The sequence below is a fragment of the Schistocerca cancellata genome, chromosome 1, assembly GCF_023864275.1.
Source record: "Schistocerca cancellata isolate TAMUIC-IGC-003103 chromosome 1, iqSchCanc2.1, whole genome shotgun sequence".
Classification (NCBI taxonomy): domain Eukaryota; kingdom Metazoa; phylum Arthropoda; class Insecta; order Orthoptera; family Acrididae; genus Schistocerca; species Schistocerca cancellata.
In genome coordinates this window covers 216,896,706-216,912,055 of record NC_064626.1, presented here as the reverse complement: position 1 = coordinate 216,912,055, position 15,350 = coordinate 216,896,706, and the positions used below count along the sequence as shown (strand labels likewise).

Sequence of the window (15,350 nt, the reverse complement as noted above, 5' to 3'; positions counted from 1 at the left end):
ATTCCTGCCCCAATGACGTCGTTCCACTCACCATTGCCGTCTAGCATGTTTCCGTACATTCGTCAAAGGCAGGTGGAAAAGCGGACGGACTGTCACCGCTGATAGTGTACTATGTGTTAACTTTGTTCCACTGTTGCCACAGAGCCGAGGAGGACGTAGATCTGTTCTGCAATGCCATTAGGATGAGGTGCCGATCTCGGGGAGGGGGGGGGGGAGGGGGTGAAGTGGGTGGTACGACATGACTCATTTATTAGTGTTCTACTGCCTTTCGTGAACCGTTCTGCACACACCCATTGCACTGTTCGTGAGCAGCAATTTTCCGGATGGGTGAATCTTATTCTGTCATGCCAATAATGCGCCCTCTTTCAAACTCAATGATTTGACGGTACGGTTCTCGGATACGTCTGCGAGGCAACCTGCACGTCTGCTCAAGCCACAATGATCCGTTACCTTCGGTTTATAGCGACAACGAGAGCCGCAGTCACAATTTATTAGCAGGTGGTGTTGCGCCGCGATATCGATGTTGAACCTTGAACCCGTGGGCCGACATGATTCAAATGCTAATCGTTTCTGCAGAACATACAAATGTTCGTGTTCTTTGAATATGAACGTACTGTCTCTAATCATTCAAGGTGTTCTGTTCTTCTGCACATGAGTGTAGCTGGATTCGAGGTACAAAATGTTTAAACACTTTAAGATACATTTGTGTATTTACCTTTCTATGTGGAGGCACGAAGTGTTTTTTGTATGAGGGTACCAATACGGAAATCAGAAATAAATTTGTGTTGACTCTTGAGATCTTGGAGATTTTTCATCGACCCATATGGAATTGACACTGTTTCAGAACAGTAAGTAGAGCAGAAAATTACACGCTAGTAATAAGCTTCAATAGAACTCTCTTATCAGTATCAGAAGTGTCTTGATAAGTATCAATCGATCGTCGATTTGCTCCTTAGTCAAAACCAACATCCAATTCTTCAAATTTTCTTCTGTTGCGAAGTATTTTGCATAAAACGGAAGCAACAATTCGGCTGAGCATCAAAAAGAAGAAAATTGAATTTTTTGAGGCGGTCTAATATTTCTTCTATCATCCAAGACGTCATTTCCTAACAGTTTTGTAATGAACATAGCAATAGTTGCGATAGACATGTTGATCCTATTTGTGGACAAAACGCTGCATTCATCGCCCGCTACTGCACCTCACGATCACGAAACGTTTGATCCACTCGAAACAATTCACCAGTTCAGTTCTGTTTCACCATACGGCTTATAAATCGGCTCGCTCTCCTCTGTAGCTAAAAAGTCAGCTTTAGCCGCGCCGGGTAGCCGCGCGGTCTAGGGCGCCTTGTCACGGTCCTCGTTGCTGCACCCGTCGGACGTTCGAGTCCTCTCTCGGGCATGGGTGTGTGTGTTGTCCTCAGCGTAGGTTAGTTTAAGTTAGATTAAGTAGTGCGTAAGCTTAGGGACCGATGACCTCAGCACTTTGTTCCCATAAGACCTTCCCACAAATTTCCAAAAAATCAGATTTTGTGCAACATTTACTTCTCCACAATGTAGTTCCATTTCACCCATCTCCTGACTGTAAAACATCTCCCTCCCCTTCCCCCTTCTTGACACACACACACACACACACACACACACACACACACACACACACACACACACCCATCCACACAAACACACAACGCCAAGTCCTGTTGGACGTTCATCTACTTCAACAGCTACTAACATGATGTGGACGCAACATGGCTGTTGGCCAAAAATTGTAGTTTACCAGTCCGCCGATAGCTGGAGTGAGAAAGTTGATGAAAAAAAATTGTATCTATACGCTACCAAGGAACGGTTGTACAGACCGAGGCTGCGTTTGGTTTCGACTCCAAATGCTTGACAAGCTCACAAAATTTCAATAAAAGCAGGAATTTCCGAAAGAGGTTAATTTTTTAGGCTTATACACCATAGACAAAGGATTTAACAACCATGTCTCTTTCACCTTAGGAACTCCTCTTTTCTCCAACAGTATAATATAAAATAACTTCTTCATAAGAGCATAAGCTCTGAAATGATTCTTCACAGGGCGGCCCCGAATAAATGAAGACCTCGGTTTTCAGGACAATCTACGGTTCTGGCTGGACAAGGGCGTGGACGGCTACCGCATGGACGCGGTGACGTTCCTGGTCGAGGCGGAGGGCTTTCCGGATGGGGTCCCGGGCGACATAGACCAGCCGTACATGCACCAGCCTGAGTCCTACGTCATCGTACAAGAGTTTCGTGCCGTCGTCGATGAGTATGACAACAGGTAAGCAATCACTGGATTTCACTGAAGATACATGTTTCAGCGTTTCAGTGTCCACATAAAATTAAACACTGGTTTCTCAACACGTGGCAAACATTTATACTGTTTGATCAAAAGTATCCTGACACCTCTATGTAATGCGGAATTCACTACTAGGTATCATGAGGTGGACCGCCAGTATGAAAAGGAGATAGGGGCTGGTTTGTTGTCAGTAGAGAAGCAGTAATAGAATGTGTCAGTGGAAATGAGCGTTTGGCGTCAATGGCCGGGAGGCCCCTTACAGGGCAGGTCCGGCCGCCTTGGTGCAGGTCATATTACATTCGACGTCACATTGAGCGACTTGCGTGTCGGATGAGGATGAAATGATGATGGAGACAGCACAATACCCAGTCCCTGAGCGGAGAAAATCCCCGACCCAGCCGGGAATCGATCCCGGGCCCCTTAGGACGGCAGTCCGTCACGCTGACCATTCAGCTACCGGGGCGGACAATGGGTCAGTAAGGACAGGTCAGTGACTTCGAACGTAAACTAGTCATTGGATGTCATCTGGATAGCAAATCCATCAGCAACATTTCAACCCTTGTGAAGCCAACCAAGTCGACTTTTGGAGATATAGTTGTCAACTGGGAAGGAACAACCACTGCTAAGCCAACAACACGCAAGACCTCATATACTGACGGACGAGGGACCATCATGCATTGCAGGGTGTGGCTGTAAAAAATCGGATGCAGTCAGCGAGAGGAATCACTCTTGAGCTCCAAAGTGCTACCAACAGTTCCAACTTGCCCATTGTTCGTATGTAGGTGGTGAATGGAGTTCAGTGGTAGAGCAGCTCCTGATAAGGCACACATTTCCACAGTCAGTCCTAAGCGACGCTTGGGGTGGTGTACACACCGACTCCAGTGTACCTGGAAAAGAGTAATTGGGGTAATGAAACAAACTACACCTAGTGGAAATGCGGTTGAGGGGTTTGAGTATTGAGAAATGTGTGAAAAGTGTAGCCGGTCGTAGTGACCGAGCAGTTCTAGGCGCTTCAGTCCTGAACCGCGTGACTGCTACGGTCGCTGGTTCGAATCCTGCCTCGGGCATGGATGTGTGTGATGTCCTTAGGTTAGTTAGGTTTAAGTAGTTCTAAGTTCTAGAGGACTGATGACCTCAGATGTTATGTCCCATAGTGCTCAGAGCCATTTTTTGTGGAAAATGTTCCATGGCTCTCTGTGTCTCGCCAACCATGAAGTATGGAGGAGGTGGTTTACGGTGTGAGGGTGTTATTTATGATTAGAGTCTGATCACCTTTGTGTGCTTAAGAAAACGTTAATTGTATAAGGTACGACCTCGTTTCACATCTTTGTGTAATGCATACAGTAGAGGAAAAAAGACTGTTTGTATCAGTAGGACAATGCACTATCTCATAATGTGTTATCAGTGAGGCGACTGTTTGTGATCAATAACTTTCATGAAATGTGCCGGAATGACCAGAGTCCTAACATGAACCAAATGGAACACCTGGAAGTGTCCCTAGCAAATTTAGAGTCATCGTAAAGGTGGACAGCCCATGACGCTCACCAATAGATGTCCAGATATTTCCTATGAGATGGTGTAAACTGGCCAGCGAAGACATTATGGCCACTCTGCTCACAGCGAGACTGAATACTCCCAATGGTGACGCTGGGATGTGACGTGGTAAGGAAGCGTACAAGCGGAGTACGGAGGAATGAGGAATGATTCTACCGACGATACGGTTCGTAAATGTGGAAATCCACTGATGTAAACGACCTTGACGAGGGACAAATTGCTACGGCCTGATGACTGGGAACCATTATTTCGCAAAGGCCGAAGCTGATCGACTGTCACGTGATACTGTCGTGAGAATCTATGGAGAGCAGCTAGAGGATTTTGAAACTACGAGTAGGCGACAAGGTGACTGACGTGCCACCCCTCGTTACAGAACGCTGAAGTCAGTGGCTTGACAGCTGTGTAGAGCAGCATATGCGACTATTTGTGGCCGATCTGACGACAAAGTAAGGTGCTGCTGCCGGCACAGGTGTTTCGGAATGCACTTCTCAACGCACATTGCCACCGCTCCGTGGCAGACAACTCCACAGTGTTGCCATGTTGACACAATGAATTAAAATAGCAGTGTGCACGGAATCACGGAAATTGGACCCTGTATCGATATAAACATGTTGCTTGCACGCATCACTTTTATTGTTACACCAGGTCGAAGCTCGTGTCCAGATATGCCATCATTAGATAAACTTCTGATGGAAACGTGCACTACGCCACGGACACAGGCCGATGGGGCAGTATTATTTCCCTTGGATCCCATGCGACCTGTGATAGTAATCAAACGCACCGTAACTGCTTTGGAGTACGTGAACATTATTGCGGACCAACTGCATCCCTACACGCTGTATGTCTTGCCTGGCGGTGATGGCATCTTGTAGCCAGACAATTGCTCAGAGCCGTGCTTCTGTTCTTGGAGAAGCGTAATATTGTACACACGTTAATGTCTTGGCTTCCAAATTCTGGTTTCTCCGACCCCAAGTTTCCTACCTCAAGTTGTTGAGTGGAGCATCCTTTTTTCAGGCTGTTACGGAAGCACTCTCTATACCATCTCTGTGGTAGACACCAGTAGCTGTATAATATGGTGTGGCCCTTCCCTCTGGTTTCCTTGTCTGCGAATTCAGACAGCTTGGAGCCTCAGGCAGTCATACCACAAACTATGTGATCATTTGCATATTACGGCAATCTGGCACAAAACAGGTCTAAATTAAATGACACTGTAGAGATGGAACGATCTCGCCCTACTTCAATTGTAATAGCTATGATATCCACTCCTTTGACATATTGATTGCGTCTAATGCCTAAACAGCTATTTTATTATTTTATCGGTTAGGCAGCTGGAGAATACACAGAGGCAGGGAGTGAAATGGTGGTTCCGTTCCATGGTTCTATCCGTTTGCAAATACAGGGTGTTTATAAATAAATATCGGCGTTTTAACGCTTTATAATATTTATTACATTAAACTTACAGTTTTAAATGATATGTCCAAAGAAAGAGCAACTCAAACAATTTAGTTTGGCACCAGTGCACATGCGCAGCACGCAATGTTTCCGCCGCAATCCGCTAGACAGCTGTAGTAGCGAAGATGGCGACTAGTGAACAGAAACTGTTTTGTGTTTTGCAGTTTGCAAAGACCGAATCTGTAGTTACTGTGCAACGTGTGTTCCGGCTGAAGTTCGGTTGTGATTCTCCAAGTGATAATAACATATGTAGATAGTATCTGCCTTTGTAAAGGGAAGAGCACAGGACGACCAAGAGTTAGTTAAGAGACTGTTGAGTGAGTGAGAGAGTCGTTCACTCGTAGCCCGAAGAAATCACTCTGGAAGGCTAGTCGTGAATTACAAGTTCCCGTGTCGACTGTTCAGAAAGTTTTAAGAAAACGCGTACAGCTACGTCCTTACCGTTTACAGTTATTACAGGCTCTAAAGCCGGCAGACCACAGAGGCAGAGGTTCGCAAACAAAATGTTGTTTCATGACGATGAAGATTTTCAGGATCATGTTGCCTTCAGTGATGAATCGACCTTTCACCTTAGTGGACATGTTAACACTCACAATGTGCGCATCTGGGGCTCAGAAAATCCTCACGAGGTGGTACAAATGCAACGAGATTCCCCTAAAGTAACTGTTTTTTGTGCCGTATCCCGACGAAAAGTTTATGGGTCTTTCTTTTTTCGTGAACCTACTGTAACTGGCACTTCTTACCTTGATACACTAGAGCAATGGCTCTTCCCTCAGTTGGAAGAAGACGAGCCAGAGAACTTCACTTTCCACCTCACTGACATAGCGAAATACGCGACTGCTTGAACTTCACTGTACCCAAGCGCTGTATAGGCTGCAAGGGGCCCAATGACAGCGCTTGCTTTGCATAGCCTCCACGTTCACCTGACCTAACTCCATGAGATTTTTTCCTTTGGAGCTTCATCAAGAATCGTGTGTACGTACCTCCGCTACCAGCAGACCTCCCTGAATTAAGAAACCGGATTGAAGCAACTGTTGCTACAATCACTGAAGACACACTTATCAACGTTTGGGAAGAACTCGGCTAAACACTTGATGTGTGCCGTGTGACAAATGGTGCTCACATTGAAATTTATAAGGTTCTTGGTAAAACTGTTTGAGTTGCTTTTTCATTTGACATATCATTTATAACTGTAAGTTTAATATAATAAATATTATAAAGCGTTAAATCCCCGATATTCATTTATAAACACCATGTATTATAATACCTTGTACTATGTTTAGTCCGCTTAAGGTCCTGTCTAAAGGAAACCTGTGTGGTAAATAGTATTACTGATGTTGGCGAGTAACATTGCACTAGTGAGAACAGTTAAGCAGCCTTCAAAAACCATTTGAATTTGCAAGGTGAACTACCGTGTAAAGAAAACAGCAACGATGAAGTCATGGTAATAAGCCTTTGCAGCTATTTTAGAAAGAACTGCCAAGAGAATACGGTACACCTTGCAGACACACCATGTCAGGTAGAATGGTGGAGATAGCTGGTCATCAGCCAGTAACAACATACGACTAGCATCCTACTGAACTGCAATTCGTAGTTCGTAATTTCATGGTACTAGCTCAGCAGTAACATAGTATTGGCGGTTTAAGAACGCTAATGTCGGACGAGTGACTGCAAGTAGAAGACTACAGTGGGCAGATCATGTTTTCCGAGCAGAGGGTACATCCCTTAGAAAACTATTAGAACATCAGATAACTGGTAGAAGAGGGCGTCCGCGAACGAGATGGAAAGACAGAACTTTAATCAATAAGCAGATCCAACAGCCAGCATTTAGAATGACAGAGACAAAAGCAAATGGGCAAACACTTGAAATCAATTTATATGAGGTTACCATTCATGATTCGTGGAATGTATGTGTTCATTATTTCGTAATGTTTTATGTTTATGTATTGGTATATTTTTTGTCTTCTGCCATGAGCCTAACTGGACTGGTTATGTGCAATAAGCGACGATGATGATGAACATGTTTACAGTAATCTCCTCTTTCATATAGTTTAATTTAGCGAGAAGAACAGAAAAAAATATTGTTTAAATTTCCTGAATTCAAGTAAAATATGTTATTACCATCAGAGCTATATAGGGATTACGGATGGGAAGCACTGGCAAACTGAAATTGTCATGCTGGCGAGTGGATATGAGTAGATAGAGCGGACCCTACGGAACTTGAAGTCTCTGTCCAGTCTCTGTTGTTAATATATCTCGTGGGTCAATGTGAGCAAAGACTTGGCAAAAATTTGGGGTTTCCTTCCAGAGTTGTTAAGTGGTTTTATGGTTTTCCAGGACGATGATAACCGAGTCCTACGGCACAGTGGACCAGATTCTGGGCTACTACGGTAACGAGACCAATCCTGGGGCTGACTTCTCCTTCAACTTCCTGCTGATCACCGATGTCAACGCCAGCTCCACTGCTGCGGACTTCGCTGAAGTCATCGGCAACTGGATCGACATTGTCGACGAGCGGGGAGTGTGGTCCAACTGGGTGGTATGTTTAGTCTTGGCGTTGATAATGAGTTTCTCTGATACAGTTTTTTAAAATTTTATTTTGACCATGCACAACACAAAAAAGAATCTTAAGATGAGAAGAGTTTAGCAACAGGCATTTCATAGTTAGTTTTAGGAAAAGTGATCTCACTGGCATCCGTTACACGCAAGGTAATAAGCCCCAATGGGGGTTTATGAACGTGAGCCTTCCGTCTGCTAGTGGGATCTGCATCAGTTGGGCTACTGAGAGGCAGATTCCTCCGCAAATAACTCAGATACTGAATTAATAACTGTGTATATCGAATTTGACGATAGCTAGGGAGCTGGCCCTGGTAAATGAGTCCTGGGTGTTGAGCTAGGAAAAAAATCGTTAAAGGTACGCAGTCGGGAAAAATGGATTCACTACCTCCTGAATTTAAATCTTGGCCCAAGTGAACCTAAGTTTATTGCAATCATTCTCAGTGTGCACATGTCAACCGTAACATTCACATGAATCTTAATTAGGCACATTACAAAAGCAACAGCGATTTAAGGAAAAGAAATGAGACAGAGCAAGCAAAACTTGGCAAAGTTCTCGGAAAAGGAATGAAGGGTTTCAAAAATAATATTCCAATAATTTAACCGGAGGAAGCATGGTCTCTGCTGGTTGCACAGTGATTGTAAGATCATACCAAACAGAGAATGGAAAGCAAATAAGCAGCTACTCCTGCTCACTTGGTTATGGATGAGCCTACATGAATGTAATTGAGTGAAAAAAAAGCCTGTCTTTGCTCCTACCTAACCTGCTGACGCCACCAGTTAATCTCACCAAGATGATGTGCATAGAGGAAAGCTGTATACGGTCCAAATGGCTACCGTCGCCACTCGTCTGACAATGCACAAGCTGACATTCAGAAGTTTCATTCTCTGCCGAATCTCCTCGATGAAGCCCCTAATTCTAGCACCAGGGTCTTCTCCTCGCAGTCCTACCCATGAGAAAGTCTCCACCATGTCTCCTGTCCCTGCTCTAAGCAGAGTCTGCTTCACAATTCTCCAGTGAAAAAGGATGTACCAAATTCTGGCCAGTGAGGCTATTGATAACGCTCTGTCTGCTTTCTCGCCAAAGAAGCGATGTAAAAAGTTCTCCAATCAGTTGGCTTCTTGTCGACGCAGTTTTTAGAACATTCTACCTATCTATCCTCCTCCATCGATTTCTTTTTCAGTCCGCGAATCCCTGGATTTGTCTACGCACACAATTCCCAGAAAGTCAGTGAACTGTGGTACTACTCAGTTCTTTAGAAAATCAAAATTAGAATTTCATCACAGTTATTTAAAGAAAATGGGAAGCCCGGGATCTCTGGTGATGGACAAGCTTCTGATTGTCTTACAATTTTAATTTGACTCAAAACAGACTTTACTATAAACTTCAATTTGGACATTTGCCTTCTTACTGATGCAGTCTACACATTTTTCCTTTAATTGAATTACATAAACACGAATAAGGATTATATTTTGCATCCGAAATAAAAAAAATAGATAGTAGGCACGTGAATAATCAATCATAAACAATGTTTCTTGTTTAACGATATCTCAAAAGGCTACTAACACTAAACACTTGCAACTAAAAGTTACACAGCCACATAATACCACAACTTCATTAAAAAACAAAGATCTTAAAGGTTAATAAAACTGAACTGCCCACATAAAGGTACACAGTGAAACATGCTTATACTAAAAACGCAAAGTGGGCCAACCAAGGTCGCAAAACTGGCACACAGGAAAAATAACAAGTTGCACATTCATTAAAGATACACAAACAATTAACGTAAGTGTTGGATGAGAATGGCTAGTATTAAGCAGTAAAATAACTTACAGAAACGCTAATATTAGCAAAGTGGCCTCACTTAACTTTAGAGAACAGCATTAAGGCCCACAGCAGTATTTGGAAGCAATAACGCTATGGCCGGCAGGCACTCCCCACGGCTTGTGCACAGGCTCACAAGCAGGCGATATATGTTTATGTATAGTCCGACCGGCCTCACAATGCGCGGTCCTGACAAGAACCCATAACCGCACCGACGCCAGGAAACGAGCAGACTTAACCAATGGCCTGCAGCACAAATAGATTGCAATGAAAAATCACAGCCACACTGGAATACATAATAAGCATGCCCCCAAATTCTTATGGAGCAATACTCTAACAGTAACAGTCTCCCAGTAAACCAGCAGGAGACTTAGAGATTACTTGCAGTTGCCTTAAGGCACTGTCAACATTAAATAAACATACCAAATCCTGCCGTCACAAATGATTAAACCATTAACTCTATGGCTGCCCGGCGCGTACACAACGCCAACCAGTCCCCAAGCGGCCAATATGTCCTAAAACAGGTTAAAACTCGCATCAAAACCACTTAAAACACACACTCCACAAATGATGGGAAACGAAATGAGGAACATCAGCCTCCTTAAAATAGCCACTGTGGAACCAATTTCAGAACCACCTCCGGCAGCTACCAATGCCAGAATAAGTTTCAACAATCTTCTTAGTTAAACACAGAATAACTTGGAGCTTGCAGATTACGAGCTGGGAAGAGGTTCAGCGTGACACGACGAGCTCGCCACAATTTTGCACGTCATGGCGCCCAATGATAGGCCCCGTACATCCGACGCGACAAAAGACAAGGACGGCGAGCATGGCGAGGTCCATGTACCACGGTTTGGGACGCCGGCTAAGATTTCAACGCAAGTTGGCCCTATGAACGCCGACCGGAGACTCTTACGTCACACGTTCACCCGGAAAACCCGCCGGGGGGGAGCAGTCAAAGATAGCAAGACAGCCGAATATCGATATCAGCGATGCAAGTAGAACACCCTAGCGCCAGCCGCCACGGCTCAGTCAGATCCTAGTCTCACACTCTTGAGAATTTTTTAAGACTGACCAATAAGAACATGTCCCGCCTTTGGTGGAGGTTGTTCTGGCGTAACCACAAGCGCCGGAACGAAGACTAAGAACTCAAGACCAGAGAAGGCAGTGAAACGACTTCGGCCAATGGGGCGCTGATTACGGCCACGCCACGACAGGAGCGACACCTGCAAGAATTGAATATAAGCTCCGCCGGAGTGGACGCTCTGTTTGAGGAGCCGTATCACGGTCTGCGCGGCCCCTGCTGCTGTAGGTTCGAGTCCTCCCTCGAGCATGGGTGTGTGTGTTGTTCTTAGCATAAGTTAATTAAAGTAGTGTGTAAGACTAGGGGCCGATGCACTTAGCAGTTGGGTCCCTTAGGAATTCACACACATTTGAACATTTTTTAAACGCCGCTCCTGCCAGCCTCGGCCGGAACATTAGTGGAAAGTGTTCGCTGAGTATTAGCACGGCCTAGGAGAGAGTGCTACAATATCAGATAGTAGTGATCCATATCATTTGCTTGTTTGGACTTTGTAAAGAGCGAAGAAGATTACTATTTGCATGTCGCCCATCGCTTGCAACATTTGTTGTGCATATAAAGTTAATATTTGTCAGCCTGCTTTATTGAAATAAAACTACTAATGTTATGGTTGTATAGCATTCCAAGAAGGCAGCATCGTTTAGGAACCGTATCTGCAATGAAATGATAATTAAAACAAGACCCCAAGCTACCGACAGGCGTTGATATACATCAATGGCGACAGTTGAAAACGTGTGCCCCGACCGGGACTAGAGCCCGGGTTCAATTCCCGGTCGGGGCACACAACTGTCCCTGATGATATACACTCCTGGAAATTGAAATAAGAACACCGTGAATTCATTGTCCCAGGAAGGGGAAACTTTATTGACACATTCCTGGGGTCAGATACATCACATGATCACACTGACAGAACCACAGGCACATAGACACAGGCAACAGAGCATGCACAATGTCGGCACTAGTACAGTGTATATCCACCTTTCGCAGCAATGCAAGCTGCTATTCTCCCATGGAGACGATCGTAGAGATGCTGGATGTAGTCCTGTGGAACGGCTTGCCATGCCATTTCCACCTGGCGCCTCAGTTGGACCAGCGTTCGTGCTGGACGTGCAGACCGCGTGAGACGACGCTTCATCCAGTCCCAAACATGCTCAATGGGGGACAGATCCGGAGATCTTGCTGGCCAGGGTAGTTGACTTACACCTTCTAGAGCACGTTGGGTGGCACGGGATACATGCGGACGTGCATTGTCCTGTTGGAACAGCAAGTTCCCTTGCCGGTCTAGGAATGGAAGAACGATGGGTTCGATGACGGTTTGGATGTACCGTGCACTATTCAGTGTCCCCTCGACGATCACCAGTGGTGTACGGCCAGTGTAGGAGATCGCTCCCCACACCATGATGCCGGGTGTTGGCCCTGTGTGCCTCGGTCGTATGCAGTCCTGATTGTGGCGCTCACCTGCACGGCGCCAAACACGCATACGACCATCATTGGCACCAAGGCAGAAGCGACTCTCATCGCTGAAGACGACACGTCTCCATTCGTCCCTCCATTCACGCCTGTCGCGACACCACTGGAGGCGGGCTGCACGATGTTGGGGCGTGAGCGGAAGACGGCCTAACGGTGTGCGGGACCGTAGCCCAGCTTCATGGAGACGGTTGCGAATGGTCCTCGCCGATACCCCAGGAGCAACAGTGTCCCTAATTTGCTGGGAAGTGGCGGTGCGGTCCCCTACGGCACTGCGTAGGATCCTACGGTCTTGGCGTGCATCCGTGCGTCGCTGCGGTCCGGTCCCAGGTCGACGGGCACGTGCACCTTCCGCCGATCACTGGCGACAACATCGATGTACTGTGGAGACCTCACGCCCCACGTGTTGAGCAATTCGGCGGTACGTCCACCCGGCCTCCCGCATGCCCACTATACGCCCTCGCTCAAAGTCCGTCAACTGCACATACGGTTCACGTCCACGCTGTCGCGGCATGCTACCAGTGTTAAAGACTGCGATGGAGCTCCGTATGCCACGGCAAACTGGCTGACACTGACGGCGGCGGTGCACAAATGCTGCGCAGCTAGCGCCATTCGACGGCCAACACCGCGGTTCCTGGTGTGTCCGCTGTGCCGTGCGTGTGATCATTGCTTGTACAGCCCTCTCGCAGTGTCCGGAGCAAGTATGGTGGGTCTGACACACCGGTGTCAATGTGTTCTTTTTTCCATTTCCAGGAGTGTATATTAACGCCTGTCGGCAGCTTAGCGTCTTGATTTAATTATCATTTTATTCTAGAGAGCTGCACGGTTCTTCTGTTCTTTCGGATATGTCCGAAAGAACAGATACCATCTGCAATGAGTGGGCAGGACCCAACAGAATTAATACCCACACCACTGCCGTTGACATCAGGCTGACACAACATGCTTTCTCCAGCAGGCCGAAAACACATAGTTTACAAAACTCAATGCAGTTGGTTGCCTCAGAGCAGCAGGAGATAGGAATGTGGTCAAAGTGTTTGCAGTCCCACCTGCCTTCAAGAAGTCATTGATCCGAGTAAAATACCCACTGAAAAGCGTTCTTTGACCTAGCTGGGATTGTTGGTAAAACGGTCGTTTATTTGCTATGGGCGACCCTCTCCAGTATTCATTAGCCTCACCTTTCTTAGCCAGATACCTTGCAGTGTTCCTACAGCATGTTGCAAAAACTGTAGCTCCACTGGAATGGAGTCCAGTAGAACAGTGCTGCTCTGCAGAGCACTTGCGCCCTGGCTGACCAGACACATTACCTCTTCTACTCTTGTTACGAGTCTCAGAAGTCAGCCCCTACCGTTTTGAACGTATGTCTGCAGGGTCTCAGCCCGCATCATATGCTGTGGCGTACTGCTGAGTCACCAGACGAAGGCTCGCAAATGACATTTTCTATTCTGCATGCAAAAGTTATGAATCCTAACAGAGAAGGTTAATAAATAGAAAAAAATGGCTTGATCTTTACAGTCACTGAGATTCTTTCTGTACTTAGCAGCCCCTACAAACGGTGCAGTAAAATATGACTGTAATTTTCATTAAAGGAATCTACAGAACAAAAATAAGATGTTTCACGGTGAGAACAGACTGATGCCTCTCATCACTCTCACCTCACAATAAAAATTTGGGTGCATGGTGTTACAGTAATGGATTACGATGTCACACCATCAATGAAATTTTCTCTTTTTCTCTCATTCATATCTTTTTTTAGTTGTACACTAAGTAGGAACGCCATACTACAAGTGGAAGTAGGAATGTCAAGGACATGGGAAACGGGGCTGCTCCGCCAATACGAAAACATAAAATTCAGTCTCTGTATTTACACATATCACCAAACTCATTCATCCTCATATCTGGTGTGGATGATGAAGGATTTTATTTAATGTTTTGTTTTACAGTTGATGTAGGTAAATTTTCTTTTTAAGAATACATCCAGCCTGCAAATCCCATTTATTACAAAATGAAAAAGTTTAAAAATGTTGCTAGTTTTAATCCTGACTTATTCTCTGACTTATTTACAATTCTTTTATATACATTACTCCTTCACTCACTCATTCGTTCCACTGATGGTTCCCTTGATTTACACTCACTCCACACACTAATAGTTAACCATGGAACACATTCATTGTTAGCTTATATAATCTATGAGAACTTGCTGATCGTAGACAAGTATTTTATTAGCCACTGAACACATTCCTTCTTTCCTTGCGTAGAACAAAAACAGAAATTTATTTAAGTAATACTCTAATGATAAGCACATCAACATATATTTTACGAAAATAATTAATAACAAAAAACAGTGATAATACACGGATACCAAGTACGCTGAGGCAACTCATGAGCAGTATTACTTAACTTGGATTGTCATAGAAACAGATAGACAGCACGTTCAGCAACACAAAGATCAGAAAGTCTTTCCCATAAAATGTATAGATAAATATAATTTTACACACATGTCACGATCATTGCATTTAAATGTACATAAACACATCATACACAACATTGTGCAGCGTAAAATAAAAGAAACACCGTGTTTCTGAAAGAGAGCAACTTAAGCGTGTATATTAGAAAAGATTCAGTAGAAAATATAAATAGAAAAATTCCAGGTTTATGCTCAGTTTCAAACTCGGTAGGTCCTTCGTGCACAAATTGAAGAAAACATTAAACAAGGTCATTGCTGTGAGGACGGGTCGTTAGTCGTGCCTGGTAGCTCAGATGGTAGAACACTTGCCCGCGAAAGACTGAGGTCCAGATTTAGAGTGTCGGTCCGGCACACAGTTTTAATCTGCCAGGAAGTTTGATATCAGCACACACTCCGTTGCAGAGTGAAAATTTCATTCTGGAAACATCCCCGAGGCAATGGCTAAGCCATTTCTCCACAATATCCTTTCTTCCAGCAGTGCTGCAAGGTTTGAAGGAGAGCTTCTGTGAAGTGTGGAAGATGGGAGACGAGGTACCAACAAGTATTTAAGAACAAATTAAAATAATTTCTGAATGACAACTCCTTCTACTCCATAGAGGAATTTTTAGATATAAATTTAAAAAAAGTATTAAAAAAA

General features: G+C 44.9%; 1 protein-coding gene across 1 annotated transcript in view; it reads left to right on the top strand.

The window, feature by feature from the left end:
- The window catches only part of LOC126169316 (maltase 2-like), a 73,119-nt gene that overhangs the window by 42,583 nt on the left and 15,186 nt on the right, over window positions 1-15,350 (top strand). The window contains exons 5-6 of the mRNA XM_049920632.1: window positions 2,109-2,296; window positions 7,658-7,859. Coding sequence (XP_049776589.1) covers window positions 2,109-2,296; window positions 7,658-7,859 — 390 coding nt within the window. The remainder of the gene's footprint in view (window positions 1-2,108; window positions 2,297-7,657; window positions 7,860-15,350) is intronic.